Raw genomic sequence first — 23,405 nt, 5'->3', positions numbered from 1 at the left:
ATACAGTATTCTTAAAGAATATTAACATAACATAGTCACCAAAAATTATTACATTGGCAGCACACAACAGGTCACATTCAACCTGCATCTGCCAACTTTTACAGCAACTTTTAATGTATGTGTTCCAAGAACTCTGCACTACCAACCTGGTTCAAAACCAGTAACGCGCAGTGCAAAAAAAAAAAAATTCAAATATTTAAAATGGTCGTAAGGAACAAAATGGGCCTCTGTTTAGGTGAAAAGTAGCTGAGGCGCAAACACATTAACATGTAGCACTTCTACTGCCACCATTTATGCGGTTATAAACCTAAGAAAACTAACAAACTCAACACAAAAATAATGCACTACATAGGCTCACTATTGTCATTTACGCAGCCAAAACACCATATCAAAATCTGTCAACTGCTAACACAAGTGAGAGGTAAAATTAATATACATACCAGTTATGTGAGACAAGCTGACCTGCAAATAGTCCAATGCAAGAGAATCGATGATCGCTTGTACGTTGTGTGCCTGCTCCTCTTGATTTTTAAAATCAACAATGAAATCTGCACAGAAAAAAATAACCTTTTCATCAGAACTATCCGCACAAATAAACAGAGGCGTTACAGATGTCCAAAATGGTTTAATGACAGGCACAGTAACCCTTCTGTGGAACCTGAGGCAAAGTAAAGGAAAACCAGCCTGGAGACTGCGGACCTCTCCCACCCCCCCAGGATAGCCAGTGAATATGTACATATGTCCCATTTAGACTCTTTATATGTACATTTGTATGATGTGGCCGTCCTAAAAATCCAGTACCAATCTGACATTTCTGGACTTCAGAGAGCACTTCTCGAGACCTTTAAATTAGTGCTTTATTTTTACAGATTATAGTTATGCTTTTTTACATAGGACATATCAAATGCACATCATTTGAACTGACTTACCTGGTACTTTTTCTCCTAAAATGGTTTCGTAGAGTGAAACAAACACGTTGGCATCACATTCTGTGAGATCCTTCACCTTTACCTGGATGTGACATTTTGCAAGAAGATCATTGGCAACGTCTGTCCACTCTGAAAAATACACAGGAAAATACATTAACTTGTTAAGAGCCACTTTGGTTTTGCACCATTGATTGTCCCCTAGAGGGTTTGCGTGGTTCAGAATAACTGCTTTAAACTAAACTAATTAAGCAGCATTACACACCTGATTAGTCATACAAGAAGTTATACGTCTGTCATTTTACCTCGTGACTGCTTCAAATGTGTTAAAAAAAACACACATGCATGATCAAGCTTTTGGGGGATCAAGGATGGCAGCGGGAGACTGAATGTTTCTTTAAAAAAAAAACGCTTTTTAGGCGAGATTTCTACATGGACGGACTATGAAGAGTTACTTTAAGGCGAAGAGGTAAAAATCGTACGTTTTTAGTATTTTAGACTAATAATAAACGAGTTTATTTCCCCACTGCCCACTTCAATCAACAGTTCACATGACACGTATTGGGAATTGTAATTAATTTTTAACTGCGCTTTCCAAACATCCTCATCCGAGTGTGGTATTTTTCTGTTGGGTACACAAAAACACTGAGGCAGAGTTAGGGAGAGGGGAGTGATTCAATAACATAACTCTCAGAAAACAATTTTATTAGAAGGCCACAATGTTTGAAGTCATGGGCGCATTCCTAAGGCGTCACTTCTCCGTCACCTCAGCAATTGAAAGGTTTTTATATTTTTTTATTTTCGGAAAGCATGTTCGATTATATGACAAGGTTGCTAAAGGAAAGACAGTCCCATTATACTAAGCTCAAATTTCCATAATGTGAGAGTACTGCGTTCCTTTCTTCCAAGTCATTAACTCGAATAGCGACAAACATTACTGTAACATTATGTCCGCATGGATTTCTGACAAGTGAAATCTTCGTAGGAAAATTGCATCACATCATCAAGAAAACAATTACTTCTTGTCAGGGAACTGGGCATTAATAACCTTTGGACTCATTCTAGAGCGCGTGTGCGGACAACCAGCCAGAAGACACATGCGTTTTCCTCCTAAGAAGCAGAAATTGAACAAGCATTTGCAATGCAATATGTCTTGAATTTGTTAAAGGTAGAGGTGTTGGCGTTTATTTATTTTAATAGTTTTTTATAGCACAAACATGACCCTTGCGGGTATCAGAGCGCTTTACAGAATTACAACATGAGGTGCAGTAGAAACAGTAATATCACATTTAATGCAAATTCACTAACAAACTAATAAAATAGAGTCTTTGTTAATAACATATTGTCATTGTTCATGCCAGTGAGAGTACCAGGCAGAGATGAACAGCCGGGTGGTGAAGTCGGTACTGCCCCGTAGAGCGCATTAGGTAGCCAGAATAATCGATCATGTGATTGACTGGGGAGATAGGAGATATGTGATCTAGGTAAGAAATTTGCTAATAAGGAATTCTTGGACTTCTTTATTGAATGAAATGACAGAGGGAGTCAATCTGATTTTAGGAAGTAATGAATTCCAAATTCTTGGGGCAATCCCAGAGAAGGCACAGTTGTAAATTTTCTTCTTGTGGAATCTCTGAGGTTTCAGAAGAAAGGTGGTGGAGCTTCTGGATGCTGTAGAGCCGCTTGAGAATTAGAGTCTCTGGGCGACATAGTTAGGGGTATTGAGGTAGAGGGCTTTGTGTGTCATGCAGGCAATTTTTTGTTGGATCCTTGCTTCACAGGGCAGCCAGTTGAGGGATTTGAGCTCCTGGAGATGCGGGAGTATCTTTTTGAGCCAGTAAGCAAGTTGGATTTGGGCAATCCAGATAGAGTCGTACTACCATAATCCAATCTAGGGATCACTAAAGCTTATACTGCATGTTAGAAATCGTTGGAGGGAGGTTTTAATTTCCTTAAAATACTCATTTGGTGATTTGCTGTTTTTGTGGAGGCACTGATGTGTTTCTGCATGTTGAGATTCTTGTCAAGACTAACACCCAGTGACTTAGCAGGGTAAATGATTTGTGGGGTGCAGTTAAGGGATTCTAGCGGTTTCAGCTATTCTTTGATGATCAGTATTTGGTTGGGTGGGGCGATCAGAACGAGTTCCGTTTTTTTTAAGCTTTAATTTGAGGTGATTAGTTGTTAGCCAATTTTGAATTTTCATTAGTGTTGTGTTGAGTGAGCTGATGTCATTTGGGGAGGAGACTTTTAGGTATAGCTGGGTATCATCCGCATACATGTGGCATTGAATGTTAGCTGAACTTAGTAGTTCAGATAGGGGTTCCAAGAATAAGTTGAATAGGGTGGGCGAAAGAGATGATCCCTGTGGTACCCCAAAAGAGATCGGCGTGGACTGAGACAGGGCGAGATTAAGCTTGACTCTGAGATCTGTTAAGGAAGTAGGAGGACAACCATCTAAGGGTTAGACCGGTTAGGCACGTTTAAAATGACAATACTTTTTATACCAATGGCAATAGTGCAATGCAAATAGAATTACTTCACTGCAAATAGAAAAACAAATGTAAAAACATTGTCATTTTTAACGCTAACAGCTCTAACTTTAAAAAATACGAGACTTATTGCATTGCAAATGCTAGTTTAATTTAACAATCTAAAAAGGGTCTTAAATGAATAATAAAAAAAACAGCGAGCAAGCAATTGGTTCTGTTAACTTAAAAATAATAATTAGAAAATAGGACTTTGGGGATGCTGTGCAATGGGGGAAGGGATGGGTTAGGAAGGAAAGCATAGAATAGGGAGGACTGGGAGATAAGCACTTGGGTGAAAGGGGCAGATGCACACAAACGAGGGAGAGCAACACGGAGCACAGTGGAGAGCAACACAATATGCAGGGGAAAGAAGCACAGGCTAATTTACTAATGTGAAAAGGGTCTTAAATTAATAAGAAAAAAATATAGCGAGCAAGCAATTGGTTTTGTTAAGTAGAAAAAAATAATTAGAAAATTGAACCGAAGAAGAGGAATGCGGCATTGGGACATCTGCTTGAAACCATTTTGCATTCATGCTCCTCTCTCGATCCCTGAGCGCGCAACCTCCTCCAAACTTGTTGCAGTGTGCACACACCCTTGCAAGTATCCACCATAGGCTTATAGAACAGCCTCGGCATTTACGATGGTACTGCTTTTGCTTGTGCTTCCTAAAAGAATGGAGACAGCGCAATGACGATTTTGAGCATAGAAAAAGCAGGTCCCCGTGTTAATGAAAGCGGGTGCCCGCATAGTTAATGTCCCGCAAGTGGTGTGGCGGTCGCCGCCATTGTAAAAAAAATTAAATAAATCGGCCTTAGTTTTTATTTATTAAAACATTGGCGGTGGGCCCGCCCTCAGACGGGGCACTGAGATTTATATAAAAAAAAAATAATGATCAAATGGGCACCGTGCTACAACATCATGTGAGTTGCCCATGCATATTAAATTAAGCGGGTGCCGTGATCAAGCGCGTGTATATTAAACTAAATTAATCAAGTGATTAAGCGGGCACCCTTGCAGGAAAGCATGTTGTGCCTGCAATAGGGGAAAATCATTAAAGAAAATAGTGCTCAGAGTGTAGATAAAAGAAAGCATCTAACACAAGTAAAAAGCCCAGTTATCATGGGAGGTTACAAATGCAGAAAAGGTGGCACTAAGGAGGGACCACTAAGTCTATTCATGAATCAAAAGTAACCATTTTGAAAGGACAGAAACAGGAGCCAATTGAAAAGAAGGGTGGAAAATGGACAGAGAGAGCATGTGCTGCCCAGGCTCGACCTAAAAACCTACGCAGGAATCAAGAAGTTAACAAGAATACGTTTCAAAGTAGGAGTAAAAGAATTTTCACGCGATTGCTTTGAGATTATAAATGAGTAATTTGCATTGCCATAACTCCTGAAGACATAATAGGAGGACTGGGCTAGAGTTAATGACATTAGGATGCCTCATATGTTATTTTGCCTTAGCCCTTGAGCTTTCCGACACAAGCCTGGTTTTATACCAGCCCTGGAGTGGAAGCTCAAACAGCCCAGTGTGCCCATTCCTTTGTTCTACGTACTGTGCTGCAGAAGCACATAAGCTATGGTGTTTGCAGATGTTTTAGTTACTTAGTCAGAATCTTCGTTACTTCTAAATCCTGCTCTTCCTCCTACCAGTCCTTACTAAATGGAGGATGTCCAGCCCCCCAACAGTCTAAAAAAATAATAATTAAAAAACACTTTCCCTTAGGTGGAGAATTGTCTCCCACTCCCTCAACTTTCTCAAAGCAAACAATACCAAACTTTAAACCGGCTGGCTCCACGCAGGAGCATAAACGACAGACTTGGGACAGCGTTGTGCACATTAGGTGTAAGTAATCAAATCATTACCCCATGCTCTTCTTCGTCATCCCAGTCCTTATTATTGTAACTGCATTTATATTGCGCTTACTACCCCTTACGAGGTGTCAAAGAGCTTATTCAGCGAGTAGCCCGCTACTCCGGAACCCCAACAGGATTAATGGTGAATTGGTTTAGCAAAATATGAAATTAATTTGAGCGGTGGACAAGTTAGTCTCTTGTCTAGCTAGATAAGAGACTCCACCAGATAATGAGTTACCGAAGGTAAGTAATTTGTTCATCTGATAGACTTCTAGCTGCAGATTCCTTACCACTGAATTATATACCCAAGCCATACCATCCTGGCGGGGGGTTGTGGACCAATATCCTATACTAGGAAGTCCTGCAGGTCCGAAAGGACAAAATTCCCCTCCTTGTGGACCTGACTGTCTAGGCAGTAGTGCTTGGCAAACATGTGCAAGGATGCACACATTGTTGCCTGGCAGATGTCAAGGACTGGGACACCCCGAGCCAAGGATGTAGTAGCAGCCTTTCCCCTGGGGGAATGGGCCCTTAATTCTTCAGGCGGCTGCTTCTTAGCCAGGGCATAGCAGATCTTAATGCAGAGAACAACCCAACGAGAGCTGGTCCTTTTCTGCACTGCCTTTCCATTCTTAGCTCCCACGTATCCCATAAAGAGTTGGTCATCCTCCCGGAACTCTTTTGTGCGACCAAGGTAAAACGACAATGCTCTTTTTGGGTCCAGAAGGTGGAAGACGCTACTCTTCCTCAGAGGGATGCGGGGGAGCAAAGAAGGTGGGCAGCATGATGGATTGACCCAGGTGGAAAGGGGTCATCACTTTTGGCAAAAACTAAGCCCGGGTGCTAAGCACCACTTTGTCTGGGAAATGTAGGGAGGCGTGCAAGATAACTCCTGCAACTCACTCACCCTCCAGGGAGATGTAATCGCCACTAAAAAGGCTGCCTTGATGGTAAGCAGCCAGAGGGGACAGTTGTGTAAAGACTCGAAGTGAGCACACATAAGATAAGTGAGAACCAAATTAAGGTCCCACTGCAGCATAACAAAGGGCGTGGGTAGAAACAAGTGAGCCGGCCCTTTTAGAAACCAATGTACAATTGGAGACCTAAAGAGAGGGGGACTGGTCAGGCAGTCGCAAAAAAGCAGACAGAGCAGAAAGATAACCCTTGCGAGTTCCCAAAGCAGAGCCAAGTTGGGCAATGGTTAAAATGAATAGAATAATTAAAAGTGAATCAAAAACCTTTCTGTACAGTATAATACAAATTTCTGCCAAAGGCAGGCATATACAGTCTTAGTGGAGGGCCGCCAAAATAACGTTACATACTTCGGGAGGAAGGTCAAAAGCCATCAACTGCAGCTGCTCAATCTCCATGCATGGAGACACAGAGTTGACAGGTTTGGCTGCTGCAACAGAAGATCCTCCTGAAGGGGCAGCCTGACTGGAGGATTGAGGCTCATCTTCAGAAGCTCTGGATACCAGACTCTCCTCACCCAGTCCGGAGCCACAAGAATGACTTGGGCCCTGTCTCTACTGATCTTCAGAATCCTGGGCAGGAGTGGTATGGGCAGAAAGGCGTACAGCAGGCCTGAGCTTCACTCACGACCAAAGGCGTCGCCAAGTGATAACTGCCTTGGAAACTCCAGTGCGCAGTATTGCTGACAGTGCTTTTCTGATGCAAACAAATCTAAACAAGGTTCTCCCCACTGCTGAAAAAGAACCTTGCGCCACCTCAGACTGGAGACGCCATCGTGATCCGCTAGGCATCATCAGCAGAGTCCGTACTCCCTGGTGTTCAGAGAACCTGCCAGGTGTTGAACCACCGGGGTTATGCCCTGCTGTTCCAACCATGTCCAGAGACACAGGGCCTCTCAACAAAGGGTCCACGACCCGATCTCGCCATGCTTGTTGTAGCATGACATGGCGGTGGTGTTGTCCATGATCACCTGCACTAACTTCCCCTTGACAGAGTGAAGAATTGCTTTCAATGCCAATCAAATGGCTTGAATTGCCAACAAATTTATGTAGAGCCCCGACTCTGCCAGAGAGCATTGTCCTCTGATCTCTACCTCTCACAGATGACCACCCCAACCCAAAAGTGATGCATTTGTCATGACTGAGGTCTGGTTGGGGCAGGGAGAGGGAGAGGGTCTGCCGTTGACCCAATCGCGGTTCGTTAGCCACCACTTCAGATCTTTCACAGTTCCTTCCAAGATCTGGACCACGTCGGTGAGATTTCACCAATGCTGTGCCCACTGGAAGTTCAAGTGCCACTGCAAAGCCCGCATACGCCACCTGGCATGTTTTACCAATGGACACAGGAGGCCATAAGGCCCAACAGCCTCAGAGTCAGTCTCACCGAAAACCAGGATAGAGGCTGAAACATCAGAATAATAAACTAAATATCCTGGACTTGCGGCTCAGGATGATAGGCCCGAAACTGCACTGTGTCCAGAACAGCTCGGATGAAAGGGAGCATCAGAGAAGGAGTCAGGTGTGACTTCAGCGCGTTTATAGAAAACCCCAGCGAATGAAGGAGATTAGCCGTAGTCTGAAGGTCGGAGACGACAGCCTGGGGCGAAGACTTCTTCAACAGCCAGTCGTTGATAGGGGAAGACTGACACACCTGACCTGCCCAGATGACCTGCAACCACCGCCATCATCTTGGTGAACACCCGAGGGGCACTGGTAAGGCTGAAGGGGAGCACAATAAATTGAAAGTGCTCTTAGCCTACCTTGAACCGCAGGCAACGCCTGTGGCCCAGAAGGATTGGGATGTGAAAATACGCATTCTGCAGGTCCAATGTTACCATCCAGTCTTCTTGGTCTAGGGAAGACAAGACCTGAGCTAGAGTAGTAGCTCGAACTTCTCCTTCTTGAGGAAGAGATTTACGGTCCATAGATCTAAAATGGGCCGCTAACCTTTGTTCTTCGGAATCAGAAAGTAGTGGGAATAACAGCCACTGCCTATTGCTGAAACTGGGACCTTCTCTTTAGCTCCAAGAGAGCTGTAACTTCCTCCTGGAGCAATTTCAAATGATCCTCCGTCAGCCTTTCCCGATTTGGCAGATTGGGAGGAGGAAAAGAAAGGAAAGGCAGAGAATAGCCCTCCTGAATGTTCTGCAAGACCCACTTGTCCGATGTTATGGCCCTACAGTGGGGGAGATGATGATGGATTCTCCCGCCAACTGGAGTGGTGTGGTCTTGCAGAGTCAGACTAGGAGGCAGCTGCCGAGGACAGGGTGGCCGATTACTTCTGGATCCCATTCCTAGGTCGGAATGAACCGCGTCCCCTGCGTAGGACGGTGGCTGACGCAGCTGGAAACCCCTTCCATTGCCACGAAAGGGGCAAAAGGTAGTCTGGCCACGAGGAGTAGAAGGCCCAAGCATCTGACCACAGCACGAGAGTCCTTGAACCTCACTAGGGCCGAATCTGCCTTTTCCCCAAAAAGGCGGGTTCCATCAAAGGGCACGTCCCATCAAATTTGCCTGGACATCGCCCGAGAAGCCAGCTGTCCTAAGCCAGGTGTGGCACCTCAAGACCACTGTTGTAGAAATCGATCTGCCCAGCGAATACGTTGTATCAAGGCCACACCTTATGGTGAATTTTGCTGCATCTCTCCCATCCTGAACTCCTTGAGAGAGAGCACAACCCCGGCATCCTCTGGGACTTGTGGCAGCCCTTACGCAACCGTCTCCCAATGAGAATGGGAGTAACGGCCCAATAAGCATGCAGTATTCACCGACCGCAATGCCAGGCCGGAGGAAGAAAACATTTTCTTACCAAATAAATCCAGCCTCTTGGATTCCCTATCTGGAGGGGCGGAAGGGAAAGCACCCTAGGATGTGGAGGAGGCACCACCAAACTTTCTGGGGTGGGGTGTTGGCTAAGGAACTTTGGGTCGCCCGGATCTGGGCGATGGCGGCATGCAGTTGTCCTATTCCCAGGAGCCCCTGTGCTAGGCTTTGACCGCGTGCCTAGAAGGACGTGCTTCGTTAAAGGGCAAAAGGGGTTCGGAAGTGGAAGTCCCAGGTTGAAGCACTTCTGTCAGGAGATTAGTCCTGACCTGCAGGGAGGGAAGCTCTAGTCCAAAGACCTTGTCTGCCTTTTTAACCACCACGGCATAGGATGCCCCCTCCTCTATAGCCACAGGTGGCTACAGAGCATGCCAGTATCTGGAGAAGGGTCCAGTCCACTGGCTTCCCCAAGTTCTCAATACCAGTCCAACAGCTCTGCAGAGTCATCCTGGTGTTCCAAAGGGCCCATAGGCCCCTCCCATTCCTCTCCTGAACCTAACACAGCTTCAAAGTGTTCAGGCAACAACATAGAACCCCTTGTGTTCAATCAGAGTTGAGCGACATCGTTCTGACTACGTGTAGCCAGGGATAAAGATGGGGATGGTGCCACCGATGGCCACAGACTTCAGGTCCAACGCCGGAGGAGATCACGATGGCACACCCTGCGACAACCCGGATCTGGATTCCTGAGGCCCCACAGGCACCGTGGCTCAAGCAGACGGCGTTGAATCCGATGGGGCCCCTTCCAACCCTGCAGGCCCGAAGGCTCACTGGAGGGGTCGGCCCGCTCAAATACACAGCGCATGGCCTCGTAAATTTGAGCAGGGTTCGCTCCATCCCCCGGAAAGGGAGGGAGGTGCAAAGTCAACCCTGGCTCCGTCTCTGCAGAACTGTGCCTAGAGAGTTGGTGCTCCTTACCTCTTTCCTCGACAGACCACAGTCGAGGCAAAGATGAAGTCCTCTTGGACTTCTTCTTGTGCCTCTTCCCTCCAGAGTTTTCGGAGGGCTTTGGGCTCTGGGAGCTGTCCAACGACCTAGTCTTCTTCGATCAGGACCTCCGCAGAGACTTGCTGGACGGTGTCGACTGCCGGGCCACAAGGAGCTTCACAACCCACTCCCGCAAGGCCTTCAGAGCCACTGTCAGAGCACGACTTTGAGTCATGGTCGCACTCGAGACACCAGAGACAGACCAGGAGGGGGTCAGTAACCGACATGATGTGGTGCCAGGCAACGCATGGCTTGAACGAACCCGGTCTTCCTCCAAGACATACACGCACACTAAGTTGGAAATATTCTGAATTCGACAAAAGTCGAGAAAAGCCTGTCAAAAAGCAACAGAGGGGTAGCTCTTCCAGGATCGGCGCTTAATTGGCATGGACAGAAAGGAACCGATGTCCACACGCCTGGGTGGTGCATATATAGGTGCTGCGACGTCATAATCAACACCGTGACACAGAGCAGAATGGAGCCACCCGACGGTGTGCGCAATGGGTATTGCTCAGCTAAAGATTCCAGATCCAGCCTGACGCATAAGAAATTCAAAAGGTAAGGAATGTGCGCTAGATGGCATACAACCGGAATGGCCGCTCTTCTGTGATGCTCCGGTAGCTCGGCCTCATAATCCTTCAGTAATCCTTCTATTCCCGGGAGAAAGTGTCCACAAAGCGCATTGATTGCGCAGTAAGTCGCCCTCCGGCGCAAGTTTCAGCGCGGTCGGACACCGGGAGACTGCTGCAGAGCGAGGCGTCCGCAACAACGGGAGATCGACGGAGCGCTGAGTGGAGCCATCGGCGGCAGGTGCGGATACGTGACCCCCCGGCTTCACACGAGGTTACTGGCCCACAACTCCTAAATACAAAACAGTGCTGAGGCTCTACAGTTCTGCAAGGATTGGGCACCTCACGTGTGGGGAGAGGGCTGCTGTGTTGTGGAAGGGACAGACATTTACAGGGCATTCGTTGTCTGGGTGCAAAAATAACGTGAGTGTGGCGGCCGCGTGCAAGATTCACAGCAGCGCCTCTGGACGAAAGAGCTGCAGGTGCACACACTGCGCTGACTTTAAGGAGCGGGACTGATCCCCTTGAAAGACTTTCTACAGCGGGGCAGGCATGCCAGAGTCCCAGCAATAGCAGAACCTCGTGGGAGCCGGACACAAGCGACTAGCGGCGAATTGGGAGCGCCACGGGCCGCCTCTGTGTAGGCCCCATTTTGCAGGCGGGACGCTGTGCTGTGCTGAACGCGATTACTGCCATCACGTTGCTCCCCCGACCCCTTTCGTAGCACAGGGGGTCGCATCATTTGAACAATAGCCGGCGCACTCCCCTAAAATCCAGGAACAGCCGACGGACGGGGTAGGGAGGCTCCCTGTTGAAGTGGATTCACGGCAGGTAATGCAGCAAGCAGAAATTGATGGGAACTCCGCTGTCAGCACTGTGCAAAAGTAAGGTGGTGGCGGCTAGCGACCTTATTATTGTGCTTCTCCTGGTGCACTCGTTTGGTTGTCCTCAACGATTGGAATGCTGTTTGTTGCCTAATAGCACACAGTGACTGCTCCCCAGTGAAATAGCGGTCATCTTGAAAACGGTGTGGGGAGCACAGGAGAACTCTTATTGTAGTCTTCAGGTGGCTGGTCACGCAGTTACTGCCTGCCATACATGTCAGCTCATAGAACACTGGGAGCGCCCACGCGGTAAGACAAAGCTGATAAGAAGGGAAACACAACGACTGCTATCCTCTGTAATGCAAGCAGCTGCACGGGCTGGAGTCGGGCATATGGATTAATTCGTCGACGCTTTTCCTGCCCCTCACTCAGCGCAGCCCCAATAATTGGACTCCAATTTCGCTGTGCTGTGGACCACACGACTGATAATTTCCAACCTAGTGAGGATCCATCCCATCAGCCAGACTACTGACTAATGCTTGCATCCAGTTGACGGGTAGGACGATGTTTTTAAAGGGCGGGGATTGGAGGCCCTCTCCTGAGGCCACTGCGCTACCTACCCTAGCTGCAACGAGTACAGCATACTCAGACGCGGGGGCTCACCCAACCTTACCGATACATCATGGGAAGGCCGGATAGTCGGCAACCTAGACTTGTGTTTGAAGCAAAAAAGACAGTCACCCACTCCAGTGCGGAGAAACAAGCTCAAACCATAGAAGGCTCATCTCAAGCATAATCCTCTGCGCCAGACGAAGTGAAAACATTACTATTAGCAATGCAGCAGAGCCTCACCCCCCTGTCGGGCTAGATGGATACAATGAACAGTCGCCTGGACTTCTTGGTGCTCAAAGTTGATAAACACGATGAAGAGATTAAGGAGGCGGAACTGAAGATATACGACTCTGAAGACGCAACGGCACAAGTACAGCAGCAACTGGCCCAAATGGACAAAATCCTGAAGGTTATCGCCTCCAAGAATGAAGACCTGGAAGCTAGGAGTCGAAGAAACAACATAAGGATCCTAGGTATTTCGGAATCCACAAACACGGGCCGCATGGAGGACTACGTCGAACGTCTTCTGTGTGACACATTTGGGGAGCACGCCTTCTCCCCGCATCTGCTTGTGGAAAGAGCACATCGGTCACTGGGCCCTCGCCTCTTTCCGGGCAGTGTTCTGCGCCTAATCATCGCACGGATCCTTAACTATCGTAACCGGGACACTGCACTTCGCCTGGCACGTGAGAAGAAGACACTGACATATGACGGCATGGATTTTACCATATATCCTGATTTTACAGTTGCGGTGCACGAAGCCCGTCGTAAGTTCCTCCCGGTAACGCAGAAGCTCAGTAAGGCGAAGATTGACTTCACGCTTATGTATCCAGCACGCCTGAGATTCACACACCAAGGCAAACAAAAGATATTTGCGAACTCACACCAAGCCGAAGAGTTCCTCAAAAGTATCAATCGACAATTGCCCAGACGGAATCCTGATGATCATTCTCCCACATCCTGCACTCCAGAAACAGAGGGCCCATCGTAAGGTTGGGGGGGATAGGATTGGTTCAACTTGATGCAACCAGACCTACACAAACATTACCAGTGGGACGCTGGCATCTGACAATTAGTCTACAAAGTAATAGGACAACATTCAGAAACGGCTGGTGACTGGGTCCATCGCCCGCCAGGAAATGGCAGATAAGTGATTGCGACAAATTTGATACTAGGTCCATAATATGCTGAGCTACTTTTAAGATTTGGACACAAACTGTTTTTTCTCCACGGCACAGTGCCGAGCACCCTCCCGCCGAGTGTCTCGCCTACTGCTACTGCGACGGGCTCCAGACATTGAGAACAGGGAGGTGAATGTGACACACCGGTGGTTCCCCCATTATGGGTGATCCTCGACAAGGCTTTCTTCATAGTAGGTCTCGTTGGGCCGAATTTTTTAGTTGGGGTAATGCTGGGTTTGGGGAGGGAAAGGACATTCCGGCACAATTGAGGTGCTGTTGTGGGAGGGAAGGGAGAAGGGGAGGGAAAGGCATTCCTTGCTGGTTCTCGCTACATGTTATGCAGCATAGTGGCAGGAGGGCGTATGGTATTTTAGTGAATATGGCACACAGTGTAGAGATGACACATCACCACTCAGAACACACCTCTGACTCAAATGGCTGACTTGGCCACTCAGCAGAGACTACAGATAGTGACATGGAATGTGCGGGGACTAGAGGACCCGCGAAAGCGTCGCCAGCTTTTGGCCTATTTAGACAGACACAATACACACATCATATTGCTCCAGAAAACACACATTCACCCATTGCACCCCTCTACATTTGCTGCGAAATGGTCAGACCATCGGCTATTTTCTTCATACTCATCCTATGCCAGAGGTATGGCAATCCTTATTAAAAAGCAAACTCCGTTTGCCCTAGCAGGGGCATCACTGGATCATGACGGCAGGTACACTATTGCGTGGGGATGCCTCGGTGCGGAATCGGTCACCCTAGTGAGTTGTTATGGCCCGAACGTAGATGCCCCCGAGTTCTTTACTGAACTATGGGGGAAGATAATTGACATAGGGTTTACGCATAAAATATGGGGGGGGGGGATTTCAATGTAGCTCTTAAGCCAGTAGAAGACAGATCTAATCCTGCACCCCACCATTACACTAGGTCCCACCAAGCCTTACAGGGAATAAGAACGGAGGCTGGATTACTTGATGCGTGGCGTCACTATCAACCATGTGATCGAGAGGGCATACATTTTACAGCACACGCTGCCTCTTGGGCACGGCTGGATTATTTCTTGCTGTCTAGAGAATTAGGCCCGCAAATAAAAGATGTCACGCACCTGGCCAGGATGTATTCGGACCATTCCCCTGGAAGGCTCACTATAGCCCCACCTGGCTATAATAAGCTGCGCCGCACTTGGAGATTGCAGCCCTTAATATTTCTAGACGCAGTATTCCGCAGCGAATTAAAGGACGAAATTCAAGCCTTTTTCCGCAGGAATAAAGACTCCCGTAGATAATGTAGAAACAATCTTGGAGGCTTTTAAGGTGACAGTGCGAGGGTTCTGTATCTCCAAAGGCTCGGGAGTACCAAGGGATATACAGGGCACTATCGGACGACTTGATGTGGAGCTGAAAGACTTAGAGGTATGGTTGAGACTGAGGGGGGATACAGAATTACAATGAGTTCCGGGGGAAACTCACTGAATACATGGAGGCTGCAGAGCAGGAAACGAAATTTAAAGGGAAATATATTGAGGCCCGGAGGTACGGTGAGGTTGAGAGGCATTAGCTCAATTCAGATAGCTTCCTTGGAGACATAACCCTGGGGTGGCTGGGGGACTCTCAGAGGGAATTCTTGAGTGCTACCTTTGAAATAGACGAAATAAGAGAAGCCATAATGCAAATGCAGTCAGGGAAGGCCCCTGGTTTTGACGGGCTGCCTGCTGAGTTTTATAAAACTTACATAGATTTGATGGCTCCAATCCTAAAGGAGATATATGAGGAGGCGCTGGACACTGGTATACCCCCCCACTTCCATGAGGGAAGCACTTATCACATCACTGCTTAAACAGGGAAAGTCACCGCTACACTGTGATTCTTATCGGCCGTTATCCCTTATTAATTGTGATGCAAAAAATTCTGGCGAAGGTTATTGCGAATCGGCTTGCACTGTTATTGGACAAGTTAGTGCTTCCCGACCAGACAGGGTTCGTTCCTGGCAGAGCCACCACACATAACCTTCGTACCCTATTCACTATTATGCAGAATGTTACTTCGGAGCTGCCGCTGGCGGCAGTCTTCTTGAACCCAACTAAAGCATTTGACTCGGTCGAATGAGACTACCTCTTAGGGATACTGCAGTGAATGGGGTTTCCTCCCTTATTCTTGTCCTGGATAAGGCTACTAGATCAGCTACCAACGGCAAGAGTATTAATTAATGGTTATCTGTCGGAGGCGTTCCCAGTCTCCAGAGGCACAAGGCAAGGATGCCCCACTCTCCCCATTATTATTTGCGCTTGCAATTGAACCTTTAGTGTGCAAATTGAGGCAACATCACCAAGACAAAGCCCTGCGATGCAATCTAAGACAAATACTTGTCTCCTTATATGCGGACGACATAACGCTATACGTTAGGCACTCACAGGAGAACCTGAACCCTCTCTTGCGGGAATTCATAGTGTTCGGCAAACTTTCAGGGATACATATAAATTGGGGAAGTCACAAATCTTCCCTTTGACTCCTGCAGCCGTAAGATTCCCCTTGGACTTCCCTCTGGAGTGGTGCGATTCAGACTTACGTTATCTGGGGATAGTCCTAGCTAGAGATAGAGAGGAGCTGATGCGCCTCAACTACGGTACTGCTATACATCGGATCACGGAAAATGTTACCCGGTAGATCTCTTTGCCACTGACTTTAGCGGGGCGGGCAGCATTGATTAAAATGGTGGTTTTGCCACAACTACTGTACCTTTTTTTAAATATCCCATTCTATCCCAGGCGGTATTTCTTCCAAAGACTCACGGCAGAAATGACAAGACTATTTTGGGGGCGTAAACAGTCCCGTTTGCAATGGAAAGTTCTCAAGCAACCATATGCTCAAGGGGATTTGATGTGCCAGATTTCGAACTATTATATAAGTGCACAGCCCCAGTATGCGTTTTACTGGTTTCATCCCCCTAGATACATGCCACAGATTGCAGCGAAACACTGGCTGGCGGACCCTATGCCATTGGATAGCATGCTGCACACGCCTCCCCGCACGCGAGATATTGAGCCCACCACTACTACATGCACGGTAGACGCCTGGCGACGCATTCTGGCTCTCCTTAAATGCCCAATGTTATATTTGCCGCTTCTTCCACTCACCTATCATCCACGCATGCAACTACTGCAGGAAACAGGGTTCCTCAAACTATGTGAACGTATCAAAGTTAACACGTGGGAGGGAACTCTATCAAAATGGGAAATTTTGCACCTCTGAGAGCCTTTTTCACGATCTTCAGCCTACATCGCTAGACATTTTCCTCTATGTCCGACTTTGACAAGGTCTACGATCAATCACTCCTGGGTTCCCTCAGGAACCCCCAACATTCCCTCCCTTACACATGCTATTATGTGCCACATTGCCGGGAAACTTGGTCTCTATACTCTACCGCACACAACAAACAGAGTCTCCCAGCTCTTCCCGTGCCAAGTGGAATCAGGAATTGGGCTTTGACATAACTGATGACCAATGGGAATACTGTAGCCTCCAAACAGAACAGATATCTGCCAGTTCTAGGCTTCGCATCACACACTATAAATTTCTGCAACGCCTCTATTACACTCCTGTTAAAATGTTCAGATTCAACCTTAGAGCAACGGATAACTGCGATAGATGTGGTAGCCCAGGGGCTGTTTTTTACATCTGGCCTGGGAATGTCCTAGGGTGAGCGAATATTGGTCTCTGGATTTCGAGGCTCTGCGCCTGATGGTTCCCATTGTTTTGGAGTGCACGCAGTTACTAGCATTGTTAAGTTGTACTAAACACATACCAAAGTCCTGTCGCAAATTTCGTGCTATTGCTTTACTGTTAGCTTAGCGTAGAGTGGCTTGCAGATGGGGCAGAGGGAGGGCCCCAAAATTTAAGGAATGGCTGGATGACTTGATTTATTGCCAAGACCAATTGACTTTACATGCTGAACTGTTACCCAGGACCTCGAAGCCTAAATATATATGGAGCCCACTACAGAGCTACCTCTTGGCTCGTTCTGCGGAATCCCAAACTGACGTTCTGGTGACTGTGGTGAAGTAAAGCCCTTGCCCATCAGATTTATATTCCATGTGGGGCCTCAAGGTAGAACTTAAAACCTAATGGACATGACGCTGCTCTGGTGAGTCCCCCGTGATGCGCATGGAGTCTTCTTATTTGCATGTGTTCGTGCTGAGAATGCTACTGTACTATTGTCTTCCCAAATTAGAGCCGGTAATCAGCTCATTTTCTGGTGTAATTATATTTGATAGGGTTTGAACCTAAACTGCAGGGAGAATTGAGCGGGCCAGTTTGGATCGCTGTCTTATTGGACTGCCATTGTACTGTGCACTCATCTATTGTGTAAATGCCACTGATACTATCTTATATCAATATGTCTGCAGAATGTTATCAAGAACCTGCACTGTTTAATTTCTTGTAATATGGAAAAACCTTAAAAAATAAATGTTAAAAAAAAAGGAAGAAGAAGAAGAATTCTCTATCACATACATCTTTATACACAACAGAACATTAGTGGCAAAGCCAATAGGTCTATCCTTGCCAAGCGGAGGGAATGTTTTTTTAAATGTTTTATTTTTTGCGGCAAGCATATGCCACAAAAATAAAACAAGACTGCTGAGCTGTTGCCTGCAATCCCGGACTTTTCGCCTGGATCTTTCCTAATTGTTAAAATCATCTGGAGTCCTCCCGACTCCCCATCGAGCCACAGGATTCCTGGCCTTGAATAATTCATGCTGGTCTCAATTGGATTTGTCCCAGACATTGCCAAGCCATAGTGCATTGACTTTCCCAAAGGCCCCTTGGATGGGCTTTTCTTAAGCCGCACTCATCTCTGAGGCTGTGCTTTCCTGACTTCTGCAGATTCAACTGGCTCCCCCAACATTGCGCAAAACACCTCCGTTCCCCTGGGGCTGCCCCCTGCCCTGACGAAGACCCGCCGCCACATATCATTTATGCGCTGTCAGGGTCGAAACGTCTACGCTTAACCTTGGCTCAGCCTTCAAATATCTCTGTGTCCCATTGTTGAGCAATTGAGCCTTGACTTAGAGATACTTCTTAAATCTGTTTTCTGACCATTCCTGTGAATCGTATATATTTTTGTACATAGCCCCACACTTGTATATACGCACCTTGTCACCAGCACTGAGCACTTATGTCACTTTGACACACTTGTCACTATAATTTTTTATTGTGTCTTACGTGGACAGCCTAATTAGATGTATATTGTTGTTGAAAATCTCTTGAGAATATTCAGTTTGAAAAAATGTAAAAATTGAACAACAAATATGTTTTGCAAGTACTTTTGAGTCTTTCATGTTTACCAGGGTGTCTTTCTATCTAATTTTGTATTTTTGTTGCGCGCACTAATTCATTCTACTGGACTTTTTAAGTAAATGGGAGTTTTCATGATCTCTAATGATTTGTACTTATCAGCAAAGTGATTGATGCTTCCCGGCAGAGCCACTGTAGTTTGCTATACAAAAATAAAACAAGCATTTGCAATGCAATAGGTCACTTTTAACTGAGTTTAAGCTATTGGCATTGTAAATGACAATGCGTTTTATTTAAGTTTTATATAACAAAACATAAATAAAAGGCATGGTCATTTACAATGCCAATAGCTCAAACTCGCGTAAACGCGAGACCTATTGCAATTAGTAGGCATTACGGACAACGGGAGGGAGGGAGGGAAGGCGAGCGGGGGTGAGAAGGCACTGACAGCAGGAGGGAGGTGGTAAAGAAGGCATGACAATGGGAGGGAGTGAGGGCAGGGGGTAAAGAAGGCCCGCACAACGGGAGGGAGTGCGAGGTTGTAAAGAAGGCACCAAAGCACATCGTGCCTGCAGTAAGAGAAACTGGATAAAGAAAATAGTACTGAAAAACTAAATAACAGGTACCGTGTAACAATCTAAGTAAAAGGGCCAATCGCCATGGGAGGTGACAAAGTGGAGGCGGTACTAAGGAGGGACTAACAAGCCTATTTACGAATCAGAAGCCAGCATTTAGGACGGACAATGACAATCCAATGGCAAACATGGGCGGAGAGTGGGCGGGGCTTCTAGTCCCTACTCCAATACAGGTCTCGCAGCGCATGCGCGCTGGCTCTAGGCTCGATCTAAAGAAGAAAATAAAAAGGAGGAAAAAAAAAACCACATACTGACTCTGAAGGGTAGCCGTCTTACACAATAAAAATTGTAATTATTACAAAAAGTATTTATAATTTCAATATAACATGTGTGCTTCTTAGCAGGCAGGTATTTAAACTCTCTTAACTTTCAATGCACATCAGAAGAAAATGACTATTTTTCACACAAAACGGTCATTCATATTTTATTTACATCCCCCAAAGCATACACATGGGGCTATGAGTCCACCCACTTGAGCCATTGACTTTCCTGCTCTGTCGGTGATGGCATTTGCTCTTCCTCATCGCAGGTGCACGAGGCAGGTGGGCCAATACTTTCATTTTCCAATACTCTTTTTTCACCATTCCTCATCTTTCTTTTTTGTCGAACTAGTGTGTTTAAACGGTTTTCTGAATACAAGGCCACTCGTACATTTATTTGCACACATAAAAATCATATTTTGATGTAATGTGCATTAAAACTAAAAAAGGCTTCTTTATCTCTGTCCTAAGTAACCTACCTACTGGGAAGCACCCAAATTGTTCTCTTAAATTTATTTGTGATGCTTTTCTATTTTATTTAAACAATTATTTCTCAGGACAAGACTGCCACAGTCAGGAGGAAACATGCTTTCTTTTCCTTTTTGTATTTTTATGGCAAATGCTCGCAATTAAAATCAATACAATGATCAAGCCAGTTGGCCACAGCCAGACCTATTGGCTCTGATAAATACTGGTTTGTATTTGTGTTTTTTTATACAACACCGTTGGTAGCTCATGTACAGAGCCTTTGCCTGTTCTTGAATTTCGCAAGAAGCTGAAGATCTGCCTTTCCACATTACCCTCTGCCCTAGTTAGGCCAGGCACACACCTTCTCAGCACCAGATTATGCTCCATGGTGATAGCGATATAAAAGTATAAGTAACATAACATACTGTGGCGCATGAACAGGAGTATGTTGTCCAGGTAAAGAATGGGCAGAGAGTTTAAGATGTCATGATTGTAGAGGCTTCTGACTCAGACTTGGGGATGTTCAGCAACAAAATGGCCGATGTGCATGTTATTTTATGTGTGGGATACTTACACAGCACGTGTAGGCGCTAAACGCTTCTTTTGAACCTCACTTTATTTACTGCCTACAGCCTACCCTCATCTGTTGAATGCAGCAACGGTAGATACACTAAAGAGGAGTGTTACCTTCCTGTACCTCCTGCTGCTATGCACTGGTCCATCTCCCCCCCCCCCCAGGTGCCCCTCTCATTTGTCCCTCTCTTTCATACCATCTCTTACCCCTCTCTCTTGATCTCTCACATACTCTTCCTGTCTCTCTCATTTGGTACACTTCAGGTCTTCAAGCACAGTCTTTCCTGTGCCTTTTCAAGGTGTCCCTCCCTAAAATCCACCCTCTCCTCCTATCAGGGGTTCATTCACCACTTCATGCACAAACTACCTATCCCTCTCTATCTTACTTAGTAACTGTTCTGTTCAGCTCTCACCTCTATCTATTCACTATGCCACATAATTCCACTACACAAATACACAACACACCACTCAATTCTACTCCGCAAAATGCAACTAAAAGATTCCAATCAAACCCACAATTCCACTCCACACCAGATACATACACTCCACTCCAACCAAAGCACATTAGTATTTTTATTGCTTTTAAAACAGAAAAAGAAAAGAAACCAATCATACAGTTAAACGAAAGAAAAAAGTACAGAATCAAACATTTATACAATGATATGGATTACTGAAATCAAAGGCATATCACTGCAAGAGTGACAATACGAAGCATGGCAACACGGAGGGGAATGGCAGAGAGGGAGCATACAATATATCAGTCACATGTACAATTCATCGAGAGTGGGACATGCAGGTGGGCCAGGTGATTACAAATAGCTGCGAGTGGGTTGAAGGCAGGTATCCAGAGAGAGACGGGATGATGGCAGATGCAGACCTGACTTAAAAAAAAAAAAAGCAAACGGTACACACAGTCCCCAGGAGCCTCAAGCGAAGACTGTTGAGCAGCCCGATATTTCTCGAACATACCCCAAAAACGGCGGTTGCAGGGAGGGGGGTGGGGGGGGGGGGAGCAATTTGTTATACACATCAGACTGGGTGTTACAGAAGACCATATCACGCTCCCACTCCACTAGGGTAGGCAACGGACCTCTCATCCATCTCATCGCTAGTCGCCGCTTGGCAAGTAGTAGACCCATAGCCACCAATTTGCACGCAGCTTTCTTAAGAGGTTTAGTGTAGCCAAGAAGCGCTAAGAGGGGATCCGGTACAAGGGGTAAATCTAGAATATCATTTAGCTTCTGAAAAATAAGTTCCCAATATTGGTACACTAGCGGGTACTGCCATGCTTGGTGGAAGAAATCAGCGTGCGGAGCATGGCATCTCTCACACTCATCAGTATCCCTCAGACCATACCCGAAGAGACGTGCAGGGGAATAATAAACTCTGTTTAAAAATTTTAAGTGAGCAATGCGATGACGACCGTTGAGGGATATCTTGCAAGTAACTTCGCAACAATAATGCCAAATATCATCTGTGATGGGAGCACCTATATCAGATTGCCAAGCCAGCCTAACATTACTAATGGAGGAAGCCTTCGCTTCTTGTGCCTGGGTGTATAACTTGGAACTAATCTTACGCGGGGACTGGGTGCTCAACAGAGCTGTCAAAGGGGGAATGGCCAAGGGCTCCTGCAGGTCGACCCAAGCACCGCCCGTAAAGCATGTGAGTGCGAAAGAAGTGAAACCTGGTTAAAACTGAGTGTGCACCATCCTCACCCGCAATCTCCTCCCAGGTGCCCAACTGGCCACCACGGAATAGATCACCCATACAATATATACGTAGTTTGTGAAGGGAATCCAGGGTACCCCTATCTGAACTAAGCACAAACCATTGGCACCACTCAATCCGCATACGTGGCAAGTATAATTACGCCCCGTCGCGGAGCGTCAGGAACGCATTCCATGCATGTACAACAGAGTCAATCGAGTCCAGTATACCGTAGCATCTAGTGGGGACCCGCGTTAAGAGACGAGGCAGCGGGAAGGGGGCGGCGACAACTTATTCAATATGAAGATGGGGTAGATCTGGAGGGCCATGTACCCAGCTATGGGCCTGAGAGGCCTGTGCAGCTCTGTAATACAATTCAAAGTTTGGGGTGTTAAGTCCACCGGAGGCATACGGGAGCATAAGCGTGTCGAAGGCTACTCGTGGAGATTTTCCTGCCCATGCCAGTTTGAGCATCAGGGACCGCAGTTCGCGGAAAAAGTGTTTAGGGACTACTATGGGTATATTGAGAAACAAGAGGAGTAGGCGGGGCAGTACCACCATCTTCATTAAAGAAACTCTACCAGCCAAGGACAATGGGAGGCGTATCCACCTATCCACATCACTACCCATCTTCTCTATTAGTGTACCGTAATTAGCCCCAAGTACCCCACGTCTGCATCTGGGTGAACCTGGATGCCGAGGTATCGCACCGGGTCGGTGGTCCATTGGAACGGGAAGTCTAGGGGAAACTGCACTGTGGAAGGCGTCAACGGGAACAGTATAGATTTATTCCAGTTGATCTTGATGCCGGAGAGACCCCCAAAGCGCAGCACCTTCCGAATCACGGGAGGGAGATGTGTCTCAGGGTCCCTGATATATAAAAGCGTGTCATCTGCATAAGCCGAAACAATAAGGTTATATTGAGGAAATCGAAGCCCTCTGTGGCTGTGGTATTCGAGCAGTGCCCGCAACAGTGGCTCAACAGCCACCGCATACAGCAGTGGGGACAGCGGGCAGCCCTGCCGCATGCCCCGCCGGTTTGAAAAAGGGGCCGAAACCGCATCACCCGTGCAGACACGAGCCACTGGGGAATTGGATAATACCAACACCATTTGTAGGAATTCTTCGCCGACCCCAATGCGTCGCAACACCGCATAAATAAACTTCCATTCG

The 23,405-nt window shown here is 46.7% G+C and overlaps 1 protein-coding gene across 2 annotated transcripts in view; it reads right to left on the bottom strand.

Moving 5' to 3' along the window:
- The window catches only part of CEP95 (centrosomal protein 95), a 717,939-nt gene that overhangs the window by 675,443 nt on the left and 19,091 nt on the right, over window positions 1–23,405 (bottom strand). For both annotated transcript variants that reach the window (XM_085617251.1, XM_085617252.1), the window contains exons 2-3: window positions 930–1,058; window positions 441–548 (exon numbers count right to left, since the gene is read on the bottom strand). In XM_085617251.1, coding sequence (XP_085473377.1) covers window positions 441–548; window positions 930–1,058 — 237 coding nt within the window. The remainder of the gene's footprint in view (window positions 1–440; window positions 549–929; window positions 1,059–23,405) is intronic.

The sequence above is a fragment of the Triturus cristatus genome, chromosome 7 (assembly GCF_964204655.1).
Source record: "Triturus cristatus chromosome 7, aTriCri1.1, whole genome shotgun sequence".
In the NCBI taxonomy this organism is placed as follows: domain Eukaryota; kingdom Metazoa; phylum Chordata; class Amphibia; order Caudata; family Salamandridae; genus Triturus; species Triturus cristatus.
The sequence above is the reverse complement of the archived record's forward strand: the minus strand, read 5'-3'. Positions and strand labels throughout refer to the sequence as shown.